The sequence below is a fragment of the Arachis ipaensis genome, chromosome B5, assembly GCF_059453495.1.
Source record: "Arachis ipaensis isolate K30076 ecotype BB chromosome B5, ASM5945349v1, whole genome shotgun sequence".
Taxonomy (NCBI): Eukaryota; Viridiplantae; Streptophyta; class Magnoliopsida; order Fabales; family Fabaceae; genus Arachis; species Arachis ipaensis.
The window spans coordinates 116,937,877-116,951,485 of NC_142440.1; the positions used below are offsets into that span (position 1 = coordinate 116,937,877).

General features: G+C 33.9%; 1 protein-coding gene across 1 annotated transcript; it reads left to right on the top strand.

Moving 5' to 3' along the window:
* Positions 1-4,614: 4,614 nt before the first annotated feature.
* On the top strand, positions 4,615-10,724 carry CHUP1 (Hydroxyproline-rich glycoprotein family protein). Its single transcript, XM_016347533.3, has 9 exons — positions 4,615-5,152; positions 5,283-5,350; positions 5,606-6,325; positions 7,009-8,340; positions 8,439-8,570; positions 8,866-9,047; positions 9,124-9,235; positions 9,867-10,010; positions 10,447-10,724. Exons 1-9 carry the CDS (start codon positions 5,068-5,070, stop codon positions 10,555-10,557), a joined length of 2,886 nt encoding a protein of 961 aa, XP_016203019.1. The 5' UTR covers positions 4,615-5,067; the 3' UTR covers positions 10,558-10,724.
* The last annotated feature ends 2,885 nt before the right edge of the window (positions 10,725-13,609 follow it).

Sequence of the window (13,609 nt, forward strand, 5' to 3'; positions counted from 1 at the left end):
GTCACGCGACGTGAGCACTGGCCATTGCCAAGTACTCTTGTGTATGCGGACATGGCATGCATACACTTTGGCAAAAATTGCACTCATGCATACGCGAGCAGGTTCATGCACACATGACTTTGTCGAAATTTTGGATTCATGCGTATGTATGACCACCCAATTTTGAAAAAATTGAATTTTTGAGTTTTTAACCATTCTTTTAGCCTTTTAAACCTTTATAAATCCCAATAAAATTATTGAGCTGGTATAATTAAGGATGGATGAGTTAGGGACCAAATCTAAAGAGTTGAGTTAGTGAGATTGAGGAGAATGAATAAGATGTGAAGTGATGTGTGATGATGATGAATGTGATGATGAGTAATGATCGAGTATGATGAGAATGATGATGATAATGAGCGAAATGAGCGATTGGTGTAAGTTATTGATAATTGGTAAATGATGGCGGATTGGGGGAGGTTGAGGATTCCCTCCGAGTTATATGTTATATAAATGAGTAAGATTTTGGACAATATGATGATGGTGAAGTGTGACAGACACTATATCCCAGAATGACTAGACGAGTTGAGGTTGAGGATTTCCTTTTTCGTGCTAGGTTTTGAAATGAGGACAAATATGTGGGGAGAGTGATAGATATTGAAGGAGATTGAGGAGTGAGGAACTGAATTAAGGATCAGGGTTTATGAGCGGTAAACTAATTGAATATGAGATTGATTGAGGAAGGTAATGAATAGGCGAGTTGAGGTAGAGGATTCGCTCTCCCATGATATGATTGTGATTAAAGAGACAATAAGATTTGTGTTGTGAGGACGGTGGTATTATTCCGCTCAGGTAAGGCTGAGTTGAGATTGAGGATTCTCTCACTTGCTATGATAAACAAGTGGAGGTCGATGATTCCCTCTCTTGTTGCGGTGGACGAGTTTGAGGTTGAGGATTCCCTTACTTATCATACTAGAGAGTTGGATAGAAGGTCGAGGATTCCCTTCGGTTTAGTTCTGTAATTATTAATTTGGATGTCAGGTATGTTTATTTGTGTTGAATTGAAATGAGTTTCAAATTGAGATGGTGAGGACGGTGGTTGGAACCCACTCACGGATAGGCAAGTTGAGATATATGATTCTCTCTCTTGCTGTAATGAAAAAGAAGAGGTTGAGGATTACCTCTCTTGTTACGATGGGCAAGCGGGGTTGAGGATTCCTTCTCTTGCTACATCAGGGAATTGAATGGAGAAGGTTGAGGATTCCCTTCGATTCGATTCCTAGCTGTGGTGTGAATTAGTTAGGTTGAGGATTCCCTCTCGTTACATTGTAGTCTCTCTCTAAATGGGAGGTTGAGGATTCCCTCCTAGAAGGTTAAGAATTTCTTTCGTGTTGAGAGATGATATCCGGGTTAGCTACCAGACATGTCGGGCTTGGCTGTACAACTGACATATGAGCTCATTGGCCATAGGGCAGGCATACATTATTTGCATATATTTGAATTGTTTGAGTTTGCTTAATTGTACTTAGATTGCCTAATTATAATTGAATATGTTACATGATTATATGCTAACTGCTATATTTGAATTACTTGTTTGTATTGCTTGTGTTTGCACAACTGAGAGGTCCCTCATGCTGATGTTGGTTGACGTGAGGGCTAGTGCTGGTTCTGGTTATGATACTGTAATAAATTGAAAGTTGAAAAGTTTGGAAAGTTGAGAAAGATGAGAAATTGAATTAGACATAATATCCCATAAGACAGTTGCCTAATTCATGGATTAGTGAAAATCTAGGGTGAATAATTGATGAAAGAAAGTTTAAGATGCTTAGTGAGTTCTTATTATAGTGCATTGTATTTATTTGGCACTTTTACCGTACTGAAAACCCATGGGTCGGGAGTTCTCATTCTGTATATATCTCTTGTTTTTCAGATGCAAGTCCAGGTACTCAGCAATGAGCTGTAGTTCATCTGAGAGATGACGAAGAAATTCGCACTCTGTTTATATTTTGTTTAGACTCTCTCTATACTTGTTTTGAAAAACTTATATTATGTATTTATTCCTTTTGAAAACTTGCCTATAGAGGCCTTTATGTATATTTTGGGAGAGATAGGAGATACTGTTATCAAATTATTTTAAATTCTGTAACCCTAGCCGGCCTAAACTTCGTAGGTCGCGATTAGTGGCTATTTACTATGTTATATATTTATATCCTATCTTTATTCTGTTATTCTTTAATGTTTTACTTTATATCGCTTTTCGAATACGTCTTATCTTCAGTTTTATCGATGCGAGAGTGTTATTCATTTGCAATTTATTTTACTCCTTTTCAGACTTCTCGTATATACTTCCTGCAATTATACATATGTACATATCATAATTTTACCTTGAGAGTCGTACCACCTTATTATCATTGACTTATGACTCAAGTATAAGGATTTGAATATTAGCGTGTTACACAAAAGTTATTTGCGACTTATGAAAATATAATCCCTTTTTCTTATTTTAGTTACATTTTTTACTCTTTTTGAGTAGTTTGTTTGTGAGCAATGTTACATGATTAATAAAATTTATTATTTTTTTCAATACTTGACTAATACTAAATTTTAAAGACTAAATTCTAAACCAAAAATACTAAATCCTAAATCCTAAACTCCAATGGTATAAAAATAAGACGTTAACTCAAAATATTGACATTAATAAAAAATTATTAACTCCTAACATTTTTTTATTTATTATTCGTGTCTTTCAAAATTTTTTTGTTAACAAAATATATTTTTAAATACTACTTTATTAATTTATCCATATAAAAAATTATTTTTTAATTATTTTTATGACGATTATAATTTTTTTGAGAATTTTATCTTCCTTATCTTTCGGAAGAAGTTTTATTAGCCTAGACATTTTTTTTTTGAATTTAATTTGAATACATTATTAATATACTAGTATTTAATTATATATCGTTATATCGTTAATTTTAATAATTATTTTTTATATTAATAATTTAAATGATCATATAAATGCATGGATGTGATTGGACGTGTAATAAGTTTTACTTCATTAAAATTAATTTTTTGTTGTTTGTGCTCTGTAGGAAGGAAAAATGAAATTCTTTCGGGTTTTTTTCTTGTCTTCGTTTACAGCATACACACTAACACAGGTATACGTTTTATTGTCAGGCCCACACCAGCAAGGCAACAAATGGCTTCGTCTACCTGTCTTCTGGTATATGTTTCTACTTGTCAATGCTATAATACGATTTTCTATCTGTAATACCATCCACTTATGCTTTTGCATTGATTTGGAGGATTGTGGGTGTTTGGGGAAATTTTCTGTCGTTTTTGATGAACGGATGCGAAATGACAATTCTGGGTTTTCAGACAACATGGTTAAGTTGGTCAAGCTTAGTAGCAACTAGCAAGAAATACTACAGCAGAAAATTTCCTACACACACGAATCCTAATCTTATTATTATTATTATTATTATTATTATTTATACACAAAAAATAGCTATTAAATTAACTATTATAATCATGATATATTTGTGAATAAATATATGTATTATTTAACTTATTTTTAATTTATATGTGATATTATTATTATTATTATTATTATTATTATTATTATTTCAGTTTTAAATACATACTCCTTAAACAACTGAGCAACCACAACCAAGAAATGTTAGTTCAAGAGAAATGCCAAAAAGATTAACAATGTGATGTGGACTTGGGAAGAAACATAATAATGGAACGGGCACTTTTCCTTTTGCATTCTTTTTCTTTCTTGCCAATGTCCAATAGCTTCCATTTGCTTTAGTCCACCGAGTAAAACTTCACGCTTTACTTTACTTGATCATATCTTGGTTTCTGTATTTAGCTTTTCTATCCTCAATTCTTATTTCTTTTCAGTTAAAACCCAATTAGACCTTGCCGATAAGCTGCTGGACCCACCTGTTCCGAAAATAAATAAGAAAACTTCTATTCTATTCCCATTAATCAGACAAATAGAAGTCCCTTGATTATGAGATTTTATTTGTGGGTCCTCTGTCAAGTGTAAGAACACAAAAGCTTTCTATTAGATTTTATTTTGTCATAACGTCTTTTATATCTTTGTTTTTATGGAAACAAAGAAAATAATTATTGAGAGCCAAAGTTATTATTTATATTCAATGTTTTTACAAATAAATTATACACTTAAATTTATTCATTAATGAAAATGCATAATACATATATAGTTATTAGAGCCTGTTTCTGATTTTGTTTTCAGACACAGACTGATGACTACTTGATCAATTTGATAGATTGAATGGTTAAAATTCAGACACATCAAATTATTATCATTCTTATTATTCGGTATAAGACATCCCAATTAACTAATGAAATTTTAACAAAATAAAATACTAAATAACAAAAAATCCAATAAATAAAATTAATTATCAATAATATGTAAATGCATGGGAGGATATTGGTTTGAAAAATATACAATATCAATCATGTGTGAATGCTGCATTAAATGATGTACAGAAACAGAACAACACATTTCTCATTATAGTACTAATTCAGTAATATCTTAGAAAAAATAAAAAAAAAATACTAAAGTAGAATTAACCTTAAAATCAAGAATTATGGAATAAGCAAACCACCAAATAACAAAGCCACTGCGGAACATGTCTGTATTTCTAATTTTACTGTCACTAGTCGTTTTCAGTCTTGTTCTTCTGCCTGGCTTTAACTATGAATATTCCTTTTGAGAAAAAAATAAACATTAAAATATGTATATATATGTATATATTTGTCAATTTATTGGGACTAACATTGGCCTCTAGTTATTGGTGGTTGCTGTTTCTCTTAGGAAGTTTCATAAACCTGATAAGATGATAAACCCAATTGTGTGTATCTGCCATTGAAATATTATTCATATAAATGAATCTTCTAAACATGGGTTGGGCTTAACTTAATTCTCTATCATATAATGGTTTGAAAATTTCAGTTATGGAGGTTCTGGAAAATGGGTGGTGGAGGGTGGTTCTTGAAATGGGTTTCGTGTTTAAACTATCGATGCAAAATTAAGGTATTTCAAACAGCTAAAGATTCATGATAGTAAGGTTAGGACTTGTAGTTGCTGCTTCACTTGCAGCATATACAGTTAAGCAGCTGAATGTTAAAGGCTCAAAATCAGGTACTTGATTTTCTTATTCACTAATTTTTTTTTTTCACTTTTAAATAATAATATTTTGGGATTCATGATTCATATTTGTTGCCAGTCGAATTTAGGATTATAAGATTGACCCTATGAGTTAATATCTCAGAACATGGTGAAGCAAGAAGTAGAAAGCGTCCAGGTGAGGGCAAAGAAGCAGAGCTCGATAAGAAGGATGTAAGTTTGTAAAGAAGAACATCATCATGTTTTTAATTGAAAATAATCAATCTTATATTAATGAAATGATAATAACTTTTTAAAAAATTAGTGTAGTTTTCTTGGATTAGTTAAACAGAATAGACTAATTAAAAAACGGAATCAAGTGTATTTTTTTATTAATGCACTCTCTTTCATGTTCATATCAATTGGCCAAATAAGAACTTTCCTTATCTTTGTTAACTTTGTTTCTTTGGATGTGGTTTTTTTAAAAAGGAGGAGGAAGAGGAGAAAGAGGAGGTTAAGCGAATCAGCAGCATAATTAACAGAGCTAACGACTTCGAAGATGATATTTTACCAGAATTTGAACATCTCCTATCGGGAGAGATCGAGTTTCCCGTACGAGGCGAGAAAGACACAGTTTATGAACTAGAGATGGCGAACAATGCGAGCGAGCTAGATCGGTTGCGAATGCTTGTTAAGGAATTGGAGGAGAGAGAAGTGAAACTCGAAGGAGAGTTGCTCGAATACTATGGACTGAAGGAACAAGAATCGGATATCGTCGAGTTACAAAGGCAGCTGAAGATCAAGACAGTAGAAATCGATATGCTCAATATTAAGATCAATTCATTGCAGGCAGAGAGAAAGAAGCTTCAAGAAGAGCTTGCGAATGGAGGAAGCTCGGCGAAAAGAGAACTCGAGGTAGCGAGAAACAAAATCAAGGAGCTACAGAGGCAGATGCAGCTTGAAGCTAACCAAACAAAAGGACAGTTGCTGTTGCTTAAGCAGCAAGTTTCTGGTCTTCAGCTGAAAGAAGAAGACGCGGTGAGAAAAGATGCAGAAATTGAGAAGAAACTCAAAGCTGCGAACGATTTAGAGGTCCAAGTGGTGGAGCTTAAGAGAAGAAACAAAGAGCTTCAACATGAGAAGCGAGAATTGACCGTTAAACTCAATACGGCCGAATCCAAAGTCGCTGAGCTCTCGACTATGACAGAGGTTAGAGTCCTAAAGATACAGCTTCATATTTTTGAAGCTTTGAATCACCAAAACCTAAGAACTCCCAGCTGAAAGCACCCGAAATATCAATGAAAATCAATCATGCACAATTACATGTCTGTTTTGTTTGTGTTGTCTTGAACTATGCCCCTTACAGAAAATCAATACTGGTGTGTCACGTCAAATAGTGGTGGGTATGTATACGCTAAAATCAACTACCAAATCTACCACTCATGTAGAATATGTGTTGAAATACAAAATATTACATTGAAAATGAGTTAAACAACACATGTTATAACTGATTTGGTAGCTGAATTTTAGTATACACATATCATTTTTGTAGATTAAAATAGCCATTTTTTTATTTTACTGGACCAAAAGCACAAAATGAAAATATAGGAACCAAAATATAAAAGAAATAATAGTTAAGCCAAAATGTAATGTTTAAATTCATTTCTTCCTTCTGCACTTTATTGGACTATGTTTCATCAATGTTGATCTTATTATTTAACGAAACATATAATATTTCAGAAGAAAGTTCCTTTGAAAAGCTATGTAAATTCGTTGAAATCTTCTATTGTGAAGGTTGCATAAGTGTTTCGTGAAAATGTTGAATTAAATCGAATATGTTTTAGTCGTTTTTATGATGAGTGTAACCTTATTTTCAAGAACGTTACCTGCAGAGTGAAATGGTGGCCAAGGTAAAAGAAGAGGTGAACAAAGTGAGGCATGCAAATGAAGATCTTCTAAAGCAAGTAGAAGGACTTCAGATAAATAGGTTCAGTGAAGTAGAAGAGCTGGTATACCTTCGTTGGGTTAACGCGTGCTTGAGATATGAGCTCAGGAACTATCAAGCACCCCAAGGAAAAGTATCGGCTCGCGACCTCAGCAAAAGCCTCAGCCCGAAATCACAAGAGAAGGCTAAGCAGCTAATGCTAGAATACGCCGGCGGATCAGAACGCGGCCAAGGCGACACTGATCTAGACAGCAACTTCTCCCATCCTTCTTCCCCAGGAAGCGAAGATTTCGACAACACCTCAATTGATAGCTCTACTAGCAAATATAGTAGCCTTAGCAAGAAAGCTGGCTTGATGCAGAAGTTGAAGAAATGGGGTAAGACCAAAGATGATAGTAGTACTCTTTCCTCGCCGGCTCGATCTCTTTCGGAAAATTCTCCAAGAAGGATGAGTATGGGAGTTAAGCCGAGGGGTCCGCTGGAGAGCTTGATGTTGCGAAACGCAGGCGATAGTGTAGCCATCACTACATTTGGGCTAAGGGATCAGGAAAATAATCCTGATTCTCCTGGAACTCCAAACAATAATGATTCCCTGAATTCTGTTGCAACGTCATTCCAGTTGATGTCTAAGTCAGTAGTTGAGGGATCAATGGAGGAGAAGTATCCGGCGTATAAAGACCGGCACAAATTGGCGTTAGCCAGGGAGAAACAGATCAAAGAAAAAGCTGACAAAGCAAGAGCACAAAAATTTGGCGATAACTCAAGTTTGAGTGGTATGAGCAAAGAGAGGTCTATAACTCTGCCACCGAAACTAACTCAAATAAAGGAGAAGACAATTGTTGCTGGCAGTACCAATGATCAATCTGAAGATGGTAAGAGCGTTGACACACAAAGCATTAGCAAGATGAAGCTTGCAGAGATTGAGAAAAGGCCTACTAGGATACCTCGGCCACCTCCTAAACCAGCCTGTCGTCTTCCGAGTGGCACAAAGCTGACTCCTTCTAACGGAGTACCATCTGCTCCGCCTCTTCCTCCTCCTCCTCCAGGTGCTCCACTGCCACCACCGCCACCTCCTCCACCAGGAAGCATATCGAGAGGAGCAATGGATGGCGACAAAGTTCACCGAGCTCCAGAGCTAGTCGAATTTTATCAAACATTAATGAAAAGAGAGGCAAAGAAGGATACTTCATCACTGTTAGCTTCTTCAACAAGTAATGCGTCTGATGCAAGGAGCAACATGATTGGTGAAATTGAGAACAGATCATCATTCCTCTTAGCTGTATGTTCAAGGATTGTTTCTTTTAAATTTTTAATCTCTTTTGCTACTTTCTTATTGAAGTCAGAACAGATTTTGAAATTTTGTTTTTTGGGATATAGGTCAAAGCTGATGTAGAATCGCAAGGTGATTTTGTCATGTCCTTGGCAACTGAAGTTCGAGCAGCATCGTTTTCCGAAATCGAAGACCTTGTTGCCTTTGTGAACTGGCTAGATGAGGAACTTTCCTTCCTGGTATACATATAATGTGTCATTGCAGCATCAAGAATTAATAGAGAAAGTACAAGGAACAACTTCTTGTTAGCCGATATTAATCAACTTTAGGTTTAGGTTTATAATTTAGGATTTAGAGTTTAGAATTTAAGATTAACAAAATAATTATAAAAAAATTGGCTAATTTTGGCGGAAAAAAGTCGGTTCTCTATCATTACTCGAATTAATATTAGGCCCCGTAAAACCACTACATGGAAATAATCATGCAGCATGATATATCACTTTCTTATTAACTCTTTTTATGTGTTATGCCAAGGTTGATGAACGAGCTGTGCTGAAGCACTTTGATTGGCCTGAAGGGAAAGCCGATGCACTAAGGGAAGCAGCATTTGAATATCAGGATCTGATGAAATTGGAGAATAAAGTCTCAACCTTTGTCGATGATCCCAAACTCTCGTGCGAAGCGGCTCTAAAGAAGATGTATTCTTTGCTTGAGAAGTATGCATCTTTCTGAGATGAATCAATTCAAATCAATCTTGCTTGAAAACTGAATGTTTTGTTATTGTCCCTTCAGAGTTGAACAAAGTGTATATGCACTCTTACGCACAAGAGATATGGCTATTTCGCGGTACAGGGAATTTGGTATCCCTGTAAACTGGCTCATGGATTCTGGAGTGGTGGGCAAGGTATGTTAGCTAGTCTCTGTTGTAGTTCACAGTTCATGCAATATGTAGGGTTGCAATGTGCACATTGCTATTATAGTTAGGGTTATGCTAGCTAACTAATAATTATTTTAAATCAATCAAATAAAAATATACTATACTTTTAAATTATTCATTTAAATTTTAATATTAGAATAATCATTCGTACACCTAGTAAAGTGAATATCCAATATATCTATTGTTCACATTGTTTAATATATTTATGGAATACATTGCAAGTGTAGCCGTATACAGATTTGCACTATCCGCATAATATTAATCTACCAAAAATAAATAATTAACACATAGGTACATAGATCCTTTTCAACAAAAATAATATTTGGAAGCTATAATTTGGGTGCCATAACTTACTTTTATTTTGACATTTTTTAATGCATTCATTTTTTTTATTTTATATTTTTAATTATTATTAAAATAAATAAATAATTTTAGATATAATAAATATATAATTATAGATATTACATATAAAAAATTATAAATATTAAATTAAAAAAATAAATTTGTATTATTATCTTTTTATTATTATTTTTAAATTAATTTCTTGGTTTGATGGTCGTTTGACACATAACTTAAGTGATAAACATCACATTTGCAGATCAAGCTTTCTTCAGTGCAATTGGCAAAGAAGTACATGAAACGTGTGGCGTCAGAGCTTGATATATTATCTGGACCTGAGAAGGAACCAACAAGAGAGTTTTTGGTACTGCAAGGTGTTCGTTTTGCTTTCCGTGTCCATCAGGTAATCATAGCTTATTTTGTTTCCGTGTTTGTTACTTTGTTTACAACTTTACATGTGCTGAAGAGGTTTATTACATATCGATCAACCTTCTCTAAAATATGAAAATTAATAAAATAAAAAAAATAAGAGTCTAATTATTTTCAAATAAAAATATTAGATTTAATAGATAATATAAATTATAAATTTAATAATAATTAATTTTTATTTTATTATTTTAGAGCATCTTTTTTATTACATACACATTTTTCGTTTAAATAGGTGTCAAATTTTAAAAAAAAAATCTAATAAACTTCTGTTTAATTTACAGGATAAAAATAAACATGTTCTGATTATCGTACTTATTACTTTTGGCTAAAAAAATTATTCAATATTATCGATTGAAAACAGAATAAATTGAAAACCAGAAAATAACAGTGGTGGGGAAACTCTATTTCAGTTTGCAGGTGGCTTCGATGCAGAGAGCATGAAGGCGTTTGAGGACCTCAGGAGTCGCATCCATACACCTCAAGCAGGTGAAGATATTAAACCAGAAACACAGGATTCTTAGCCCCCATCAGTAGCTGCTTCTCTTACAAAGTTACAAGTGTGACCTTTTAAGCTTTGTATATTTCATTTTTTTTTCATTTTCACTAGCGATTATACGTATTGGATATTATACTACAAGGACAATAATAATAATAGTAAAGTATCGGTACTCAATACTTTTGCCTAAAATCAAAATCTTCTTCGATATCTTTTATTTTCAAAATTTTTCTTCACATTTAATAAATTTTAAGATGGTCATTCTCCTAAGAATTTTAATTTCATGACAAATTTACTCTCGAGAGAAATGATAATTACAAAATTTTTAAAACAGATCTCCCAACACGCTAACCCCACCCTATTCCCGTCGCCCAAATCACCGCAATTCCAACCCAAACGACCAAATCTAACCCATCAACCCAAAACTATTAGTTAATAATACTCAAACAGATGACGAATTGAATAATAAAATCAATAATAAATTTTCTGCCAAAGGAAACATACTTTAATTGTCTATGAACTTATAAATAAACTTTAAGCGTTTAAACCACGAACAAATAATTTTTGCACCACTTGAAATAGAGATAGCTTAACTGAAATACACAAATAAATTTGTACTAATATATTTTAAGAGTTTGCAAACAAATTCTAAGCAGTTATATGAAATTGTAATTTAATTTTCACATTACAAAAAAAATAAGCTTTTGTCACACTTTAAATGTGTCAAAAAGTGAGAAAAAAATATAGCCACAGCTTGTGGCTACGATTTTTTAGCTACCGCCACATTGCAAGGGTCACATATGTGAGTGTGTCGGTTTTTCTATTGGCACGCTTTTATTGAGCTATGCCCATGTTTACTTTGTTGCCTCACCATTAACTATTGCCACACTTTAAAAGTGTAGCTTTATGTATAATCCTATAGTAACGTTTTCTAAACATGTTTTCTGATGGACATACAACTACACTTTCTTAAACGTATTTAAATTTGAACTATGGCCATACTTCTTAATTCGTGTGCCTATATAAACTTATTACCATGCTTTTAAAGCGTGGCTATATTCTTATCAAATTAAAAAAAATTGTTTTAGATATTTTTTTTTTAGATTTTTCTAACACAAAATAAACCTGTTTCCATACAAAATAAATATAAATTTAATCAAGACAAACTTTCATCTAATTTTCAGTTGAAATCAAACTTGTATTAGAACATTAATAGTATTTCAAAAAATAAACAAGTTCATCATGTTATCAAACTAAAAGAAAAGTACTAAAAACAACAAAGTCAATTCAAAACATAAACACAAGTGTATTGATACATCATGTTCAACCATCCTAAAAAATCAGCTATAATCTTTTGTCATCTTCATCCTCGTCATCATCATAGCCCTCATCCAACTCATCCAAAACATATTGAACACACACTGCAAAAGAATAAAAAAAAAAGAACATGACATCAAGGAACACATATTCACGATAACATTATTGTAACACCCTACCACACAGAGTCTTATGCTTAAGTCATAAAATAGAGGTGGTGAGGTATTACGACATCTAAAAGTAAAATTATATATATATAATTGAAAAAGATTTATATCTAGGAGCCTTTGAAGGAAAATTAAAACAAAAGCGTTAAACGATAAAGCGCAACACTCACGTCAACGTTAGCGGTAAACGTAAACCGAGGAGGATAAGAATAAAGCAACACTTAATTATATCTAACATAAGAGGAGAGTTCCAAGATACAGATAACTAAGCTTCTGACTTAGCTCGCGAAGTTATAACCGGCCAAAGCATATATATACATATATACATACATTCAAAAGGAACCCAAAAGACCCAAAATATAGTTTACAAAACCTGTTTTCTCCAAATCAACCTCTAAGAGGGACAAGCATCATATACATAAGGGGTGGAGATAATAAGTATCTACATAAGCCAAAAATAAGTCCCAAAATACAAAAGTCTTCGCTGTGAGAAGCTTCCAGCATGCCTCAGCGAGGTGTCTCACGTCCTGCATATGAAAACCACAAAATATGTATGGGATGAGAACCAGAGGTTCTCAGGCATGGTAACAGTGCCCACATCTCTAACATATAATGTCTCGAGAAAGCCGAAGGCGATCCTAGAACTTTTGACATATAATTTAATCTTATAATATAACTAAACCAAAAATAAATTAGGCAACTAACTAGAATCATTTTTTTCAAACACAATTATTACATGCAAGGAAATCCCAATTAGGATTCAGGTACAAGAGATAAACAGGTAGCAAGTAGTTTATGCAATCAATTAGGCATTCCAAACAAAACATACCAAGTAAATACATATATATAGATGCATATGATGCATGCCTGTCTTATGACTGATAAGTCTCATCTGTCGGTTATATAGCCAACCCGACAAGTCCTGGTAGCTAACCATTGGACTTTGCCTTTGTCTCGCATCTCCAAACCTCAATTCATAAACATTCATAATCATATAACACACATTGTTGTATATCCACGGGGCAAGCTCACCGAAGAGGTCTAAGTGTCCGGCCACACTTACGACATAGGATCAGCAGAGTATCGAGTCTCAACCTGGAGCACGTGGTGGCAAGCCACTACTTTCACCCAGGAAAACTCGTATCTCAGATATTTGGAAGTGCAACAATCATATAATCAATCAATAATCATGTATTCATAATCAGCCATAATTCATTATCAATATAGTCATCCGACTCATAACATAAACAGCACTTCCGCCATTATCATCATTAATTCACCTCTTTCTTCATCAATAAGTTACCTTCCTCACAACCCTCATTGTACTTCATTACCCAAAATTCACCTACCAGACTTTGGGTTTTGAAAGTTGGAGAAAGCATTAAAAATAAAAAATCAAGGTTTTGGAAAAACAGGGGCTCGCGTACGTGACCCCCTGCTCGCATACGCGAGGAGCGCAACCCGTAGCGTATTCTCGCGTCGCGTGTCACCTTTCGTGTACGCGTCCTTGTAAGATTTGTACCTCTCGCATATGCGACACACATCTCGCGTACACAAGCTCTTTGGACAGTGTCCAATGGCTGCGTCGCGTGT